The 17,481-nt window shown below is 40.3% G+C and overlaps 1 protein-coding gene and 10 pseudogenes across 2 annotated transcripts in view; 10 read left to right on the top strand and 1 right to left on the bottom strand.

The window, feature by feature from the left end:
• The window catches only part of thada (THADA armadillo repeat containing), a 109,575-nt gene that overhangs the window by 89,500 nt on the left and 2,594 nt on the right, over positions 1 to 17,481 (bottom strand). For both annotated transcript variants that reach the window (XM_058050294.1, XM_058050303.1), the window contains exons 5-21: positions 16,688 to 16,836; positions 16,557 to 16,589; positions 16,429 to 16,477; positions 16,138 to 16,322; positions 14,316 to 14,410; positions 13,960 to 14,183; positions 11,401 to 12,122; positions 11,151 to 11,305; positions 8,656 to 8,811; positions 8,458 to 8,565; positions 8,253 to 8,376; positions 7,879 to 8,024; positions 6,503 to 6,725; positions 6,295 to 6,430; positions 5,027 to 5,163; positions 2,910 to 3,056; positions 2,491 to 2,669 (exon numbers count right to left, since the gene is read on the bottom strand). In XM_058050294.1, the coding sequence (XP_057906277.1) occupies positions 2,491 to 2,669; positions 2,910 to 3,056; positions 5,027 to 5,163; positions 6,295 to 6,430; positions 6,503 to 6,725; positions 7,879 to 8,024; positions 8,253 to 8,376; positions 8,458 to 8,565; positions 8,656 to 8,811; positions 11,151 to 11,305; positions 11,401 to 12,122; positions 13,960 to 14,183; positions 14,316 to 14,410; positions 16,138 to 16,322; positions 16,429 to 16,477; positions 16,557 to 16,589; positions 16,688 to 16,836 (2,968 nt within the window). The remainder of the gene's footprint in view (positions 1 to 2,490; positions 2,670 to 2,909; positions 3,057 to 5,026; positions 5,164 to 6,294; positions 6,431 to 6,502; positions 6,726 to 7,878; positions 8,025 to 8,252; positions 8,377 to 8,457; positions 8,566 to 8,655; positions 8,812 to 11,150; positions 11,306 to 11,400; positions 12,123 to 13,959; positions 14,184 to 14,315; positions 14,411 to 16,137; positions 16,323 to 16,428; positions 16,478 to 16,556; positions 16,590 to 16,687; positions 16,837 to 17,481) is intronic.
• On the top strand, positions 24 to 110 carry LOC131124152 (U2 spliceosomal RNA; annotated as a pseudogene).
• On the top strand, positions 206 to 291 carry LOC131124155 (U2 spliceosomal RNA; annotated as a pseudogene).
• On the top strand, positions 371 to 456 carry LOC131124148 (U2 spliceosomal RNA; annotated as a pseudogene).
• On the top strand, positions 881 to 970 carry LOC131124156 (U2 spliceosomal RNA; annotated as a pseudogene).
• LOC131124146 (U2 spliceosomal RNA) lies at positions 1,058 to 1,141 on the top strand (annotated as a pseudogene).
• Positions 1,229 to 1,315, top strand: LOC131124144 (U2 spliceosomal RNA; annotated as a pseudogene).
• Positions 1,403 to 1,529, top strand: LOC131124142 (U2 spliceosomal RNA; annotated as a pseudogene).
• Positions 1,586 to 1,672, top strand: LOC131124153 (U2 spliceosomal RNA; annotated as a pseudogene).
• Positions 1,760 to 1,841, top strand: LOC131124147 (U2 spliceosomal RNA; annotated as a pseudogene).
• Positions 2,098 to 2,216, top strand: LOC131124149 (U2 spliceosomal RNA; annotated as a pseudogene).

The raw sequence follows: 17,481 nt of genomic DNA, 5'->3' as shown, positions 1-17,481 counted from the left end.
GAATGAATGTTTTTAACGTCAACATCAGTTCTCTGCCTTTTGGCTAAGATCAAGCGTAGTATCTGTCCCAGGCCTTGTGCCCACTACAGTTATTTTTTGTTATAATCACTGGGATAGGCTCCAGCACGCCCTCGACCCTCGTGAGGATAAGCGGTAGAAAATGAATGGATGAATGAATGAATTAATGAATGTTTTTAACGTCATCATCACTTCTCTGCCTTTTGGCTAAGATTAAGCGTAGTATCTGTCCCAGGCCTTGTGCCCACTAGAGTTTTTTTTGTTATAATCCCTGGGATAGGCTCCAGCACGCCTGCGACCCTCGTGAGGATAAGCAGTAGAAAATGAATGGATGAATGGTTTTAACGTCATCATCACTTCTCTGCCTTTTGGCTAAGATCAAGCGTAGTATCTGTCCCAGGCCTTGTGCCCACTACAGTTTTTGTTGTTATAATCCCTGGGATAGGCTCCAGCACGCCTGCTACCCTCGTGAGGATAAGCGGTAGAAAATGAATGGATGAATGAATGAATGTTTTTAACGTCAACATCAGTTCTCTGCCTTTTGGCTAACATCAAGTGTAGTATCTGTCCCAGGCCTTGTGCCCAATAGAGTTTTTTTTTTTAAATCACTGGGATAGGCTCCAGCACACCCGTGACCCTCGTGAGGATAAGCGGTAGAAAATGAATGGATGAAAGAATGAATGTTTTTAACGTCATCAACACTTTTGGCTAACATCAAGTGTAGTATCTGTCCCAGGCCTTGTGCCCACTACAGTTATTTTTTGTTATAATCACTGGGATAGGCTCCAGCACACCCGTGACCCTCGTGAGGATAAGCGGTAGAAAATGAATGGATGAAAGAATTAATGTTTTTAACGTCATCATCAGTTCTCTGCCTTTTGGCTAAGATCAAGTGTAGTATCGGTCCCAGGCCTTGTGCCCACTAGAGTTTTTTTGTTTTGTTTTAATCACTGGGATAGGCTCCAGCACACCAGCGACCCTTGTGAGGATAAGCGGTAGAAAATGAATGGATGAAAGAATTAATGTTTTTAACGTCATCATCACTTCTCTGCCTTTTGGCTAAGATCAAGCGTAGTATCTGTCCCAGGCCTTGTGCCCAATAGAGTTTTTTTTTTTAATCACTGGGATAGGCTCCAGCACGCCTGCGACCCTCGTGAGGATAAGCGGTAGAAAATGAATGGATGAATGAATGAATGTTTTTAACGACATCATCACTTCTCTGCCTTTTGGCTAAGATCAAGCGTAGTATCTGTCCCAGGCCTTGTGCCCACTACAGTTATTTTTTGTTATAATCACTGGGATAGGCTCCAGCACGCCCTCGACCCTCATGAGGATAAGCGGTAGAAAATGAATGAATGAATTAAAGAATGTTTTTAACGACATCATCACTTCTCTGCCTTTTGGCTAAGATCAAGTGTAGTATCTGTCCCAGGCCTTGTGCCCAATAGAGTTTTTTTTTGTTTTGTTTTTTTTAATCACTGGGATAGGCTCCAGCACGCCCTCGACCCTCATGAGGATAAGCGGTAGAAAATGAATGGATAAATGAATGAATGTTTTTAACGTCATCATCACTTCTCTGCCTTTTGGCTAACATCAAGTGTAGTATCTGTCCCAGGCCTTGTGCCCACTACAGTTTTTTTTTGTTATAATCACTGGGATAGGCTCCAGCACACCTGCGACCCTCGTGAGGATAAGCGGTAGAAAATGAATGGATGAATGAATGAATGTTTTTAACGTCAACATCAGTTCTCTGCCTTTTGGCTAAGATCAAGTGTAGTATCTGTCCCAGGCCTTGTGCCCAATAGAGTTTTTTTTAAATCACTGGGATAGGCTCCAGCACACCCGTGACCCTCGTGAGGATAAGCAGTAGAAAATGAATGGATGAAAGAATTAATGTTTTTAACGTCATCATCACTTTTGGCTAAGATCAAGCATAGTGTCTGTCCCAGGCCTTGTGCCCACTAGAGTTTTTTTTTGTTTGTTTTAATCACTGGGATAGGCTCCAGCACACCTGCGACCCTTGTGAGGATAAGCAGTAGAAAATGAATGGATGAATGAATGAATGTTTTTAACGTCATCATCAGTTCTCGGCCTTTTGGCTAAGATCCAGTGTAGTATCTGTCCCAGGTTTTGTGCCCATTAGAGTTTGTTTGTTTTTTTAATCACTGGGATAGGCTCCAGCACACCCGCGACCCTCATGAGGATAAGCAGTAGAAAATGAATGGATGACTGAATGAGAAATCTTGTCACCTATTAATCATAAAAATAATGGAATGCCATGATTGTTTATTATTATTATGATCTATATGACTTTTATTCAGTGGCAATAGTTTACTATTCCTTTTGGTTCACTTTCACTAAGCCAGCGTTCGAATGATGCGGTGTCATTTTTATAGTTGCACAAATGACTACTCCAAATGCATCATGTGACTAGGGCAAAAAGGAAAACGCGGCATCCATTCCGGGTCTCACCTGTTCCTCTGTGATGATCCCAGCATGCACGCATGCTTTGTCACCGGTGTAGTGCAGCGGCAGGCTCTGACACAGCTGCCCCAGCAGCATGGCCACTTCCTTCATGCTCCGCCAGCAGCACACCAGCACCATCTGGGCTGTCACCCTGTAGTCCTCGCCACCTGGAGTATGCCCGCACACTTACGCACATGTGCGGAACCACACAAAAGAAAAAAGGGAAGTTTGATCGTTTTTCATTGTGACAACAACTTGAAGATGGAACATGTCCCAAAACGAAAAGAACAACCACTGCCCCCATCAGGACATCTCTAGAATAACAGGCAAAATAAACTTGAGTCAATTGTTGTCATATAGACTGGAGACCAATTTACGGTGTGGTGTTAAAATGCGTTAAAGTCTTACGGTTGTGTGTAACTTACCAGTGCCTGGCGACGTTACGCATGAGGTCCGATGTTCTGACTGGTCTTCTTCATAATGCGTATCCAGCTCTCTGGGGCTGGTAAAGAAATCGTTGGTGTCCCTGGGTTGAATCTCCTGCAGTATCCTCTGCAGTCCGCTCGAGGTGTCTGGAACAGGAAACACAAATGCTGTATAAAATCTACTTTCTAATCAAATCAACTTCAGAATTAAAAACAATTACCACAATTAAAAAGAAAAACAATTACAAAGAAACACGCGGCCCGCGGGCCAAATGTGGCCCGCAGGACACTAGTTTGAGGCCCCCGCCTTGATATGAAAGTTTAATGTTAATGTGGCCCGCACAAGTTTGATATGGATGCTGTATGGTATCATGTACCCAGAAAAAATGATTACGTTTGATTAATGTTCATGTTAAAGGTTAAATAACTGTTAATAGTTATCCTCCCTATCCGTGTGGAAGTGGTAAGTTTTTGGCTATTTAAGTTTAAAGGAAGGTGGCACGGCGGTCTAGTGGTTAACGCGCAGACCTCACAGCTAGGAGACCAGGGTTCAATTCCACCCTCGGCCATCTCTGTGTGGAGTTTGCATGTTCTCCCCGTGCACGCGTGGGTTTTCTCCGGGTACCTCCCACATTCCAAAAACATGCTAGGTTAATCAGCGACTCCAAATTGTCCATAGGTATGAATGTGAGTGTGAATGGTTGTTTGTCTATACTATGTGCCCTGTGATTGGCTGGCGACCAGTCCAGGGTGTACCCCGCCTCTCGCCCGAAGACAGCTGGGATAGGCTCCAGCACCCCCCGCGACCCTCATGAGGAAAATGCGGTAGAAAATGAATGAATGAATGAAAGTTTAAAGGAAACAACTTGAAGGCTACCGTTTAGGTCGCTGGCTCTCTAGTTTGCGAGTTAGCATGTGTCTCAAGACCCTGCAGTTGCGCAATATGTTGTAAATAAAAAGAGTATAAATGTGACTATAGTCGTGTTTTGTCATGTCTACAGGGCTCTAATAATGCTTTGTTCATTTTAATATGAAAAAAATCATTTGTCTACCCACCAACTATATGTGGTTTCTTAAGTTATTATTTGCCGTTTTATTGTTATTATTATATTTATTTATTTATTACTGATTGATTGATTTTCTTTATTCTTGATTTTTTTTATTTATTTTTCATCTTAGTTTGTGTAGAAAAATAAAAAGTGAGATATTTGAGAACAGTGGAATGTTTTATCAGAGCAAAGCAATGTTTATTCATTTTCCTGTTTTTAATAAATGCGTTTTTTGGGGGTTTTTTTGGAAAGTCTCGCCAGTCTCGCCCAGACCCTAGCTCCAGTGGCCCCAAAGTAAATTGAGTTTGAGACCCCTGACTTAGAGCCTAAACCAGGGGTGGGCAAACTACGGCCCGGGGGCCACATCCGGCCCGCCAAGTGTTTGAATACGGCCCGCCCAATCTTTCCAAAGTATTTCATTTAAACTCAACATACAACCTGGCATCATGGCCTGAGCCAACCTTTTGATGGTTGTATCAATTTCGTTGTTTGACATGGTCTGTTGTTTACAAAGTGCTCCTGAAAAAAGAGACACAAGCACATAATAATAATAAAAATTAAAATAATAATTATTATATTATTATTATAACTATTATATTTATTATATTAATGCTAATTATTATATTAAATATATATACTAATATTGTTATATTTGCATATTTTACATAATAATAATATAATTATTATTTTAATTTTATTTTAATTATTATAATATTTTATTATTTTTTAAATATTTAAATATAAATATAAAATAATAAATAATAATAGCAGATTGCATGACAATTTTACAGATACAATAATACCAGGTGGACTGTTGCGTGTAAAATATATAGTCTGCCCCCCCCCCCGGAAATTGTGTTATATCAATGCGGCCCGCGAGTCAAAAAGTTTGCCCACCCCTGGTCTAAACCCTTACGTTCGATTACAATTACATGACAAAAAAAGTCATCAAATTAAGACATTTGTGCCAGATATTATATACATGTGAAAACTTGCCAGACTATCAAAACAACATACTCAAATACTTCATCCAGGTGCAAATATGTAGACAGTATAATCATGAATGACCTGTACTGGCATCCATGGGGATGAGCCCCTCTGGGGATGAGCTCTGAACCACAGGAGAGGCCACATCAGACAACCTGTAACACACAGCAATGAGCTCCGACACCAGACGCCTCCATTCCTCTGTGTGATGCAAAGTCCTGCAAACACAAATATAATCAAGTGAGCGCTAATTAGGTCATCGACACATTGGCTTTCGAAATCTAACACACCTTATGGGTTATTTCCAAATTAGGGGATTATTGTGTTTGCTGTGAGCTCATTCAAACCTACAATAAAAGCCTGTTGTTCCGGCGATCAAGTCTGGTGCTTGTGTGTCTCACCAAACATTACAGTTAACAATACTGACACCTAGAGAACAGTATGGAATATAACATATCATCAAAACATTTTTGAATTAATCTTCTGAATGCCTTAAATTTATATTTTATTTCATTTAGCCATTGTAATGCTTGAAAATTGTTAATTTAGGCAAAAAATTATATACAATTTGTTTACTTTTTGACTAATAATTTTTTGACTTGGGCTGCACGGCGGTTGACTGGTTAGCTCGCAGGCCTCACAGCTAGGAGACCGGAGTTCAATTCCGCCCTCGGCCCAGACATCTAATGCAAGCGGCAAACGTCCAATAGCATGAAGCATATATTGCGGTTATTAGTTTATTACATAGTATATATTAGTATATTATATTTGTGACTTTATTATGATTTCCCTTTTGAGGATAAGTGGTAGAAAATTAATGACTAAACTAATAAAAACTAATAACAAAACATATTTACATTTCAGGAAATTTTGTGAGACTGCACGGTGGTCGAGTGGTTAGCAAACAGGCCTCACAGCTAGGAGACCGGAGTTCAATTCCACCCTCGGCCATCTCTGTGGAGTTTGCATGTTCTCCCCGTGCATGCGTGGGTTTTCTCCGGGTACTCCGGTTTCCTCCCACATTCCAAAAACATGCTAGGTTAATTAGCGACTCCAAATTGTCCATAGGTATGAATGTGAGTGTGAATGGTTGTTTGTCTATATGTGCCCTGTGATTGGCTGGCGACCACTCCAGGATGTACCCCGACACTCGCCCGAAGACAGCTGGGATAGGCTCCAGCACCCCCGCGACCCTCGTGAGGAAAAAGCGGTCGAAAATGAATGAATGAAGGACTTAACTGTAACTTACTGTGTACAGTAAGTTTTGCTCATATAGTATTACTATACTGAAAAATGCCAATAGTTGGCGCCCCCTGGTGCCCCGTTCCAAATGTAATGATTGTTCTCACTCTGTGTTCAGACTCTGCAGGACGGCAGTAATGCAGTGGACTCTGCCATAGAGAGGAGACGAAGCAGCGGCCTGCAAGAGGAAAGACTCTGCTTTGGAGACCTCCAACTGCAGACAAAGCAGCAAGAACTGGATCACTGCGGAGAGAAAGACATGGCGCTCAATATGACGTAAAGTGCAACTCTGTGGTGTCTGGACCGACATCTTACCAGCCAACGTGTTAACCTCCAGAGCATCAGGCGCCGATGGAAGCGAGGAGGGAGGCTGGAAGTCAATTCCCTGCTCCCGGGCGCACTGTCGTAGTTCCAGGCTCAGATTGGGCTGGCGGAGCAGCAGGTTTAGCAGGTGGGCAGCGGTGACGCTGTCAAAGGGTTTGGTGCTGGTGCTCAGGTCCAACGCTGCCTGAAGTACGTAGCACATCCTCGCTTGTTCCTAAGCCCACAGACACCAATGAAAAATTGTTCAATGTTAATATGTCTACTACATATAATATAATATAATACAGGTGACTGTAGGGGTGTTACTTTATGACTGCGACAGGACTAAACTGTACTGAGCAGATCGTAAACAGTTTATCATCTGGTAATGGTAATGGTTTTATTTCATTTGAGCATGCATCAGATTACAATTGAGTGCATCCCATAATCAGTTCCCAGTTCCACATGTCCAAAAGGAGTAGGAAGAAGCAAAGCTTATTAAATCCTACCCCTCCATCTGGTACTTTTACAATCAGTAACTGTTACATTTGTTCACTTCCTGCTTTCCTAATATAGTTTAATTTGTGTTTTTAATTTTAAAATTATTTTAAAATTATTTAAAACATATTTTAAATTCTTAAATTATTTTAAAATTATTTTAAAATTATTTAAAAAATATTTTAAATTCTTAAATTATTTTAAAATTATTTTAAAATTATTTTTAATTATTTTTTAATTATTTTTTAATTATTTTTGTAATTATATTTTAATTATTTTTTAATTATTTTTTAATTATTTGTTTATTTTTTGTCCCGTACCAAAGTAGGAGGTGATATGAGCATCCAATGCCATAATGGGTACCATAGTAAGTGTCAATATAGTGATATATATAGCACATCATGACTGGTTCAAGACTCTTCATCCTTGTATTTAGCAAACATCAACTGCTTGTATTGTTTCTTGAATTGGCTCATCGTTGTGCATTGTTTGATTTCCTTACTCAATCCATCCCATAGTTTGATTCCACATACTGAAATGCTATGGCTAGCATAACGTAGTCCTAGCATAGAAGTCTTTCAAATGTACTTCTTCCCTGTGATCATATTTCTCCTCTCTTGTAGAGAAGTATTGGATGATATTTTTAGCTAATTGGTTATTTTTAGCCTTATGTATTATTTTAGCTGTTTGAAAATGAACTATATCTCACTATGAATATATTCTGTTATAAATATGGAATGCTACTTTGTGGAAATTCACTATTCACAGTCGGGTCTGGAACCAATTAACCACGATAAACAAGGGATTACTGCACACTTGCAAGGGATTACTTGCAAACCTTTTCTATTCAAACAATGATACTACAATACAGGTATATGTAGACTAGTAACCTGGAGTCCCACAACAGAGGGAGGAAGTTTCCCTAGTAACGTTGAAGCCAGTAATTTGACTTCCAGAAAGTTGCTTGCGACACAGTAGAGGACATTCTGAGCATACGTAGGGGTCACAACATCACCCAGGGCAAAACCATCAGGTCCTGAGGAAAAGACAGAATGGGATGTAATGTAAAACTGATTTAAAAAAAAAAAAAACATGAATAACAGCAGGACATGTTCCAAGGATTTAGATCCAGTATTCCAGAGTAGAAAATTTGAGCAAGTCAAAAAATGATCATGTGGTTTTTCCACAAGAAAACTAATTGATAGCGATAGCGTACTTTGACATGACAGTTATGAAAACATAATGTATAATGTAATACACATACCAACGTCAAAAGTGAAGAGCTGAGCGAGTTCACCAAGCAAGTGGAGGGACATCAGGCATTTAGAAAAAGAAGCTCCAGGAAGCAGAACCTCAAACAACGTTGTACATAACCAGTTCAGGAATTCCTATGACACACATATACACACATTATGATTAAATTGAATTATGGATGAAAACCGTAGGAGCGTGTATTGTGTGCAAAATACCTTATAAAGACTTAACGTTTGTAGATCTCTGTCTCTCTGCTCCTGCTCTCTTTCTTGGCTCTGTTTCTTCTGCAGCATCTGTGCGCTGTCCTTTACCCTGCAAAGCATCTGCACAAAAGTCCAAGCAAGTTGACTGCAGGTCGTCAACAAATAATAACCAAGAAAAACTTCAGAAGATACTGTAAGTACGTCACTGACCTTCTTGAACAGACTGATGGTCTGCTGTCTGACACCCGGTGATTGGCTGTTGAGGTTGGGAAGGAGGAAGTGGCGGATGAGGTCCATTTCCTGCGAGGTCAGAACCTCAGTGCTGCGGTTGCTCTCGCACACCAAACCCAAAGCATCCATCCTCACCTGGAAGGCGAGTCACATCAACATTCATAATACAGTAAAACCTCGTTTATCGCCGTTGATTGGTTCCAGACCCGATGGTGATAATCATTCTATGATGATCATAGAAAACTTGTTTATGACTTCCTAAATATGGTTTGCAACATTATTACAGCCATGAAATACATGAAACACCAACATATGGGAGGTTCATTCATTTTCTACCGCTTTTTCCTCACGAGGGTCGCGGGGGTGCTGGAGCCTATCCCAGCTGTCTTCGGGCGTAAGGCGGGGTACACCCTGGACTGGTCGCCAGCCAATCACAGGGCACATATAGACAAACAACCATTCACACTCACATTCATACCTATGGACAATTTGGAGTCGCTAATTAACCTAGCATGTTTTTGGAATGTGGGAGGAAACCGGAGTACCCGGAGAAAACCCACGCATGCATGGGGAGAACATGCAAACTCCACACAGAGATGGCAGAGAGTGGAATTGAACTCCAGTCTCCTAGCTGTGAGGCCTGTGTGCTAACCACTCGACCGCCGTGCAGCCTCACAAAATTTCCTGAAATGTAAATATGTTTTGTTATTAGTTCTTATTAATTTAGTCATTCATTTTCTACCACTTATCCTAAAGAGGGAAATCATAATAAAGTCACAAATATAATATACTAATATATACTATGTAATATACTAATAACCGCAATATATGCTTCATGCTATTGGACGTTTGCATTAGATGTCTGGGCCGAGGGTGGAATTGAACTCCGGTCTCCTAGCTGTGAGGCCTGCGAGCTAACCAGTCGCCCGCTGTGCAGCCCAAGTCAAAAAAGTATTTGTCAAAAAGTAAGCAAATTGTATATAATTTGTGCCTAAATTAACCATTTTCAAGCATGACAATGGCTAAATGAAATAAAATATAATTTTAAGGCATTCAGATAATGCATTCAAAAATGTTTGAGAGAGCGAGATAGAGAGCGAGATAGAGAGCGAGATAGAGAGCGAGATAGAGAGAGAGCGATAGAGAGAGAGCGATAGAGAGAGAGCGATAGAGAGAGAGCGAGAGAGAGCGAGAGAGAGCGAGAGCGAGAGAGCGAGAGAGAGAGCGAGAGAGAGCGAGAGCGAGAGAGAGAGCGAGAGAGAGAGCGAGAGAGCGAGAGAACGAGAGAGAGAGCGAGAGCGAGAGCGAGAGAGAGCGAGAGCGAGAGCGAGAGAGAGCGAGAGCGAGAGAGAGCGAGAGCGAGAGCGAGAGCGAGAGAGAGCGAGAGAGAGCGAGAGCGAGAGCGAGAGAGAGAGAGCGATAGAGAGAGAGCGAGAGCGAGAGAGAGCGAGAGAGCGCGAGAGAGAGAGAGAGAGCGATAGAGAGCGATAGAGAGAGAGAGCGAGAGAGAGCGATAGAGAGCGATAGAGAGCGATAGAGAGCGATAGAGAGCGATAGAGAGAGCGATAGAGAGCGATAGAGAGCGATAGAGAGAGAGAGCGATAGAGAGAGAGAGCGATAGAGAGAGAGAGCGATAGAGAGAGAGAGCGATAGAGAGCGATAGAGAGCGATAGAGAGAGAGAGCGAGAGAGAGCGAGAGAGAGCGATAGAGAGCGATAGAGAGCGATAGAGAGCGATAGAGAGCGATAGAGAGCGATAGAGAGCGATAGAGAGCGATAGAGAGAGAGAGAGAGCGATAGAGAGCGCGAGAGAGAGCGAGAGAGCGAGAGAGAGCGAGAGAGCGATAGAGAGCGAGAGAGCGAGAGAGAGCGAGAGCGCGAGAGCGAGAGAGAGCGAGATAGAGAGCGAGAGCGAGCGAGAGCGATAGAGAGAGCGAGAGCGATAGAGAGAGCGAGAGCGATAGAGAGAGCGAGAGCGATAGAGAGAGCGAGAGCGATAGAGAGAGCGAGAGCGATAGAGAGAGCGATAGAGAGAGCGAGAGCGAGAGCGAGAGCGAGAGAGCGATAGAGAGAGCGAGAGCGAGAGCGAGAGAGCGAGAGCGAGCGAGAGAGAGCGAGAGAGAGCGAGAGAGAGAGAGAGAGAGAGAGAGAGATAGAGAGAGAGCGAGAGAGAGCGAGCGAGAGCGCGAGAGCGCGAGAGAGCGAGAGAGCGAGATAGAGAGATAGATAGATAGATATACATATACATACATAGGACATACTTGTCTATAACCTATAACATGTGATATTTACACAGAAAGACACAGTATAAACATTGCAATCCTTGGTGTTCCCAGCATCATTTGTTAGCTTTGGTGAAATGTGAGACTTTTTTTTTTTTTTTTTTTTTTTTTTTTTAAATGGGAGTTGAACAGCTGTAGTAACTCCACATGTGAAATTGGACAACCGTCGGTTACACTGAAACAAGGGACTCACTTGATCATGTTTGTGTATCAATGCTTGGCGAAGTAAGATGAGGGGCACCAGTCCCCCCCAAAGACCTTCTTGTGGAGTCTGCATCACGCCCTGAGCCCTGGCCGCCCGCAGGCATGTCATGAGGGCCCCGAGTGCCCCCCTGCTGTCAGACGAACCTGTTGAGCATCGAATCAGTGAAGATGAGAAAAGTGTTATTTATCCTCCATTAGTTTTATATGCGTTGGTTGAATACATACAATTTTATTTTTACCTATGCAGCGTGACGTTCTGTGTTGCAGGGCCTGCACCATATGCATCAGACTGGACGGGCTACAGCGCAGCAATTTAGGTAAAAAATAATCCAAAATGTAACTGGTCTGGTCCACCCTGGCACCGCACAACACCTGCAGTAAGGGGGTGACCCACATCCGGTGCCAGCGTTCCATCCAGTCTTCTGCACCCGTTTCTTTCGTGCGGGCTTCAGCTGCAAGCAGTTGTTTATGGCTGATAAAAAGCCTTTCCAGCAGGTCGCTGGCATACGGAGCCAAGGTCTGGTCGCTCATCAGATCCAGGAGACATGAAGGTAGCTGTGGTTGCAATTCCAGCAGGTGCCCGGCACCGTAGATGTCAACGAGACACCCTAGGGCTCCGTATTTTCCTCTCATGTGCCACTCCAGCTGCAGCAGTCTTTGCACGAGCTCCAAGACATAGCCGTCCGGTGCCGAGTCTGAGCTGGAGGAACTGGTGTGTTGATGGAGTAGAAGGAGGTTCCGGAACAGGGAGTGTGTCTGCTGGCGAACTCCATCCAAGGGATGCTCCCAGTGTGAGAAGATATGCTCCAGGAGACGTCTGTGTAAATCTGACCGTCCACTCAGGGACTGCTGAAGGTTCGGGGAACGGAGGTGCTTCTCTCCCTGCAGGTACTCCAGGGCAGCCCGGCTCCATAGGGTCAGGACTCGAGCTACCACCATCACGGTACTAAACTCTTTCATACTGAAGATAGAAGAATACACGGAATAAGGCAACATATTAAGAAAAATAATACTTTTTTTTTTTTCTAAATTGCTTTCAAATCAGGTACTGCTGACTGCTCTCTCACTTGGAGCCCAAGTCCAGGCTACTTGGAAGTCCTGCTAGGACTCCACCAATGTACTTGACCTCACATCCAAAGTCTCATTGGAGAAATCATCTCATCCTCTGTAAGCTTCACGAGTGATATATGTTCTCTTGAAAAAGCAAATAAATGTTTTTACCCGCTGCACGGCGGTCAAGTGGTTAGCACATAGACCTCACAGTGAGAAGACCAAGGTTTAATTCCACCCTGGGCCATCTCTGTGTGGAGTTTGCATGTTCTTCCCGTGCCTGCGTGGGTTTTCTCCGGGTACTCCGGTTTCCTCCCACATTCCAAAAACATGCTAGGTTAATTAGCGACTCCAAATTGTCCATAGGTATGAATGTGAGTGTGAATGGTTGTTTGTCTATATGTGCCCTGTGATTGGCTGGCGACCAGTCCAGGGTGTACCCCGCCTCTCGCCCGAAGACAGCTGGGATAGGCTCCAGCACCCCCGTCACCCTCATGAGGAAAAGCGGCAGAAAACGAATGAATGAATGTTTTTACCTAAATTAAAGGTGATTTTATGGTTCCTTTATTCATATAGTATAGCCCAGGGGTGGGCAAACTACGGCCCGGGGGCCACATCCGGCCCACCAAGTGTTTGAATACGGCCCGCCCAATCTTTCCAAAGTATTTCATTTAAACTCAACATACAACCTGGCATCATGGCCTGAGCCAACCTTTTGATGGTTGTATCAATTTCGTTTTTTGACATGGTCTGTTGTTTACAAAGTGCTCCTGAAAAAAGGGACACAAGCACATAATAATAATAATTATTATTAGATTATTATAATTATTATTAGAACTACTATGATTATTATATTATATTAATGCTAATTATTATATTAATTATATATAATATTATTGTTATATTTGCATATTTTACATAATAATAATATAATAATTATGATTTTAATTTTATTGTAATTATTATAATATTTTATTATTTTTAAAATATTTAAATATAAATATAAAATAATAAATAATAATAGCAGATTGCATGACAATTTTACAGATACAATAATACCAGGTGGACTGTTACGTGTAAAATATATAGTCTGCCCCCCCCCGTAAATTTTGTCATATCAATGCGGCCCGCGAGTCAAAAAGTTTGCCCACCCCTGGTATAGCCAATAGCAGGGGTGCAGCTAGAAATTCTGAGCCCCGTGAAAAAAAATTGACACCCCCCCCCCCTTTAATTAACTCATTATTCGTTTTTATTAGTGACCTAATTAAAAAAAATAATTATTAGTGACCTAACTGCTCCATGGCAGTCAAGGGACCTTGGAATTGTCCTACCCCAACCCCTCCACCCACAACACCCACACTCCACAGCACCCTTGGCCAATAAGCGCTCATCAGAAATTAATTCATCGTAATCCATTTGATATCAGCATCAATCAATTTCACTCATGGATGATCGGAAATCGGCAGCATAACAAACTGATCGGAGCACCGCTATTGGTTTATCATGGAAACATTGCAGGAGCTGTAACGAAAGGTTCTAAAACAACATCAGCAACAACCTGCAGAGGGCAGTAGTGAAGGTATCACAATTTACTCTCCATTGAAGAAAAAGAAAATAATTAATAAAATAATAAAAAATAATTAAACAAAAATTAATGTGTAAAAATGGGACTATAGGGGTGTTATTTAATGTCTACAGGGCTCTAATAATGTTAAACATTGTATATCATTTCCAATTGATGATATTACCTGGCATCCACATCCAGCAGCGTGTCTGCTACCAGCAGCAGCAGCGTTTCCCACTGCGGGCCAGGAAGAGCCCCCTTCCAGTTCAGCATGGCCAGAGCCCCATGACACAGATACACGGAGACACCGGGGGGGCGTGCACCCGTACACAGACGCTCACACCTCTGCTTGAGCCACAGAGGCGCACAATCCAAGCCGTGCGCGGAGCCACGCAGCAAACTGCACACCTGACGTGGACATAAGAGAATATGGTCAACTTTGCCCGACGCCATGTATTAAAACGGGTGAAAGGTGTTATCATTATGCATTAATAATATATAATATATAATAATATTAGATGATTCAAATCTTCAACTCACCACAGTCGCAACTTCATCTCCAGAGCCCATCACAGATCTGATTAAAAGGACGATGGCCATGCCGGCTGTGCTCTGAACTGCCTGGATGAACTCCTCTGGAAGTTAAACGGGTGGAAAGTTGTTTATTAATTATTATTATTATTAAGTATTGTATATTGTTTCATCTTATGCCGTTTTATGTGTGGTGTTGTTTATAAATGTTCATGTATGTGTAGGATGACGGATGAAATTTAGCTATTGCAGCTAATTTTGGCATATTTAATGTGATGCTTTTGCTTCTATGTTGATTAATATGATTAATATGTACTGTCCTAATTAACTGAACAAACAAAAATTGCAATCTTTTTAACGTAGAATAATATAGTGGCATTTTAGTACCATAAAGTTGGAATATTAAAGAAAAAAAATATTTTCAAAGATGTAATGAAAAACAAAATTAATGAAAAACAAACAATAAATAAAGTTGTGATTTAGGGGAAAATTAAGTGGTGGAAAAGTTGTTTTAAGAGTAGCATTTTAGTACCATAAAGATGGAATATTAAATATTTTTTTTTTCAAAGTTGTAATGAAAAACAAACAATAAATAAAATTGTGATTTGGGGGAAAATTAAGTAGTGGAAAAGTTGTGTTAAGAGACTAAAAGCCAAATTATGGGAAGAAAGTCATAATTCCAATACATACTGTGATGCTTTTGTTTATATGTTGATTAATGTGTACTGTCCTAATTAAACGAACAAACAAAAATTGTAAAAATCTGAAGAGAAGATCCTATAATTATGCGAGAATAATGTTGTAATAGTAGCATTTTAGTACCATAAAGTTGGAATATTAAAGAAAAAAAAATATTTTCAAAGATGTAATGAAAAACAAAATTCATGAAAAACAAACAATAAATAAAGTTGTGATTTAGGGGAAAATTAAGTGGTGGAAAAGTTATGTTAAGAGACTACTAAGAGAATTCCGATACATACTGTGATGCTTTTGTTTATATGTACTGTCCTAATTAAATGAACAAACAAAAATTGTAATCTGAAGAGAATATCCTATAATTTTGCGAGAATAATGTTGTAATAGTAGCATTTTAGTACCATAAAGTTGGAATATTATTTTTTTTTTTTCAATGAAAAAAAATGAAATGAAAAACAAACAATAAATAAAGTTGTGATTTGGGGGAAAATTAAGTAGTGGAAAAGTTGTGTTAAGACAATAAAGCCAAATTATGGGAAGAAAGTCATAATTCCGATACATACTGTGATGCTTTTGTTTATATGTTGATTAATGTGTACTGTCCTAATTAAACGAACAAACAAAAATTGTAAAAATCTGAAGAGAATATCCTATAATTATGCGAGAATAATGTATTAATAGTAGCATTTTAATAAAGTTGGAATATTCAAGAAAAAAAAATTCAAAACTGTAAAAGTTGTGTTAAAAGAATAAAGCCAAAATATGTGAAAAAAGCCATAATTCCGATACAAAAATGTAGTTCAAATTGTTGAAAAATATAATAAAACAACAGCAAAAATTGAGAAACAGCTGCAATTTTAAGGGACTAGATTATTACAAGAAAAATGTTGTACTCTAATGTGAAAAAAGGTGCAAATTCACAACAATAACGTTGATAAACTATAACGTAATTGAAATATTAAAGAAACTTTTACTTGTTTAAGCAACAAAAGATAATAAAGTTGGTAAAAAAAAAAGTTATTTTATACAAATTCAAAGTCAAAAAATGAAGAGAATAAAATGAACAAAGGTTATTTAATAAGAAAGTGGCGTAGAAAAGACCAACTTTCAGTTACCACGTGATGAGGCGTCTTACCGTCGGTGACAATATGCATGTAGCAGGCCAGCAGGCTGCTCAACGTGTCCACCAGTGACCGGTTGATGGGCAAGGCAGCAGTAACACTGCCCTGACATTTCTGAATGACTAGCATTGACGTTTTCACCGCCATCAGACAGGAACGCATCAGCTGGGCTTGAGCAAGGTGTCTGCCTTGTAGGCCACTAGTTGGACAGCAGAGGGCGACAAAGACAGAGTTACTGAGATGCTGACTGATAGGAGTGCAGTCACAATACACAATAGAAAGACTGAATGCTGATTATATCTTACCTGTTTTGATGAAGGCATTCAAATAATCCCTTATAAAGAAACTGCAACACTACATTGCACAGAAAAGAGTCAATGGTAGATTCTATGCAAAATAAATATACAAAAAAATAAATAATTTACAAACAAACCTTCTGGGAGTAATTTATCGATGCATCCCTCACCTAATAATAAAGTTATTATAAATAGTTACTAGCCTGAAAGCAATGTACATTATACATTACATCCAATCAACAGGTAATCAAAATGGCCGTGCACGTACCCAGAAGGAAGCCGTCCATACAGCCGGCGATGGTGTCCACAACGTGCGAGTACCAGTCTGGATTGGCGTCAGACAAACAGTCGGACAAGCACGCACACAGACAAGCTGTGGTTTGCTCCTGAAGCCGGGCTGGTACTAAACTCAGGGCGCTACGCAGGGGAGAACACAGACAAAGATGACTCCATTATTATTATTGGTAAATTAAATGCAAAATCAACTGTTCCTTAAACTCTCCTCCTTTATGCTCATTTTTAGAGTTACAGTTCCCGAGGTGAAATATTTGAACCTTGTTTATCGTGGTTCCTTGTTTCCAGATTCAACCATGATAAGTGAATTTCTGCTAATTATGATTCCTTATTTATAAATAGAATATTTTTATACTTAGAGCAGGGGTGGGCAAACTTTTGGACTCGTGGGCCGCACTGAGTTAACAAAACTGTGTGGGGGGCCAGAATATATATTTTTTTATAACATACACACTATTTTACGCTTATAATTATAACAGTCCACCTTGAATTATTTGTCTAATTTTATTTATTTATTATATATTTTGATTAATTATATTATATATATGAATTGTATTATTATATATATTATATTTAATATATGATATTATTTCACATTTTTATTATTTATTTATTTATTTTATTTACTTATTTGTATATATTATTTGTATATATTTGTATTTGCTTATAATTCTAACAGTCCACCTAGAATTATTTGTCTAATTTTATTTATTTATTTATTATATTATATTATATTTAATCTACATATTATATATATATATATATATA

The sequence above is a fragment of the Doryrhamphus excisus genome, chromosome 2 (genome assembly GCF_030265055.1).
Source record: "Doryrhamphus excisus isolate RoL2022-K1 chromosome 2, RoL_Dexc_1.0, whole genome shotgun sequence".
NCBI lineage: Eukaryota > Metazoa > Chordata > Actinopteri > Syngnathiformes > Syngnathidae > Doryrhamphus > Doryrhamphus excisus.
Note: the sequence above shows the minus strand (reverse complement) of the source record. Positions and strands in the feature narration are given on the sequence as shown.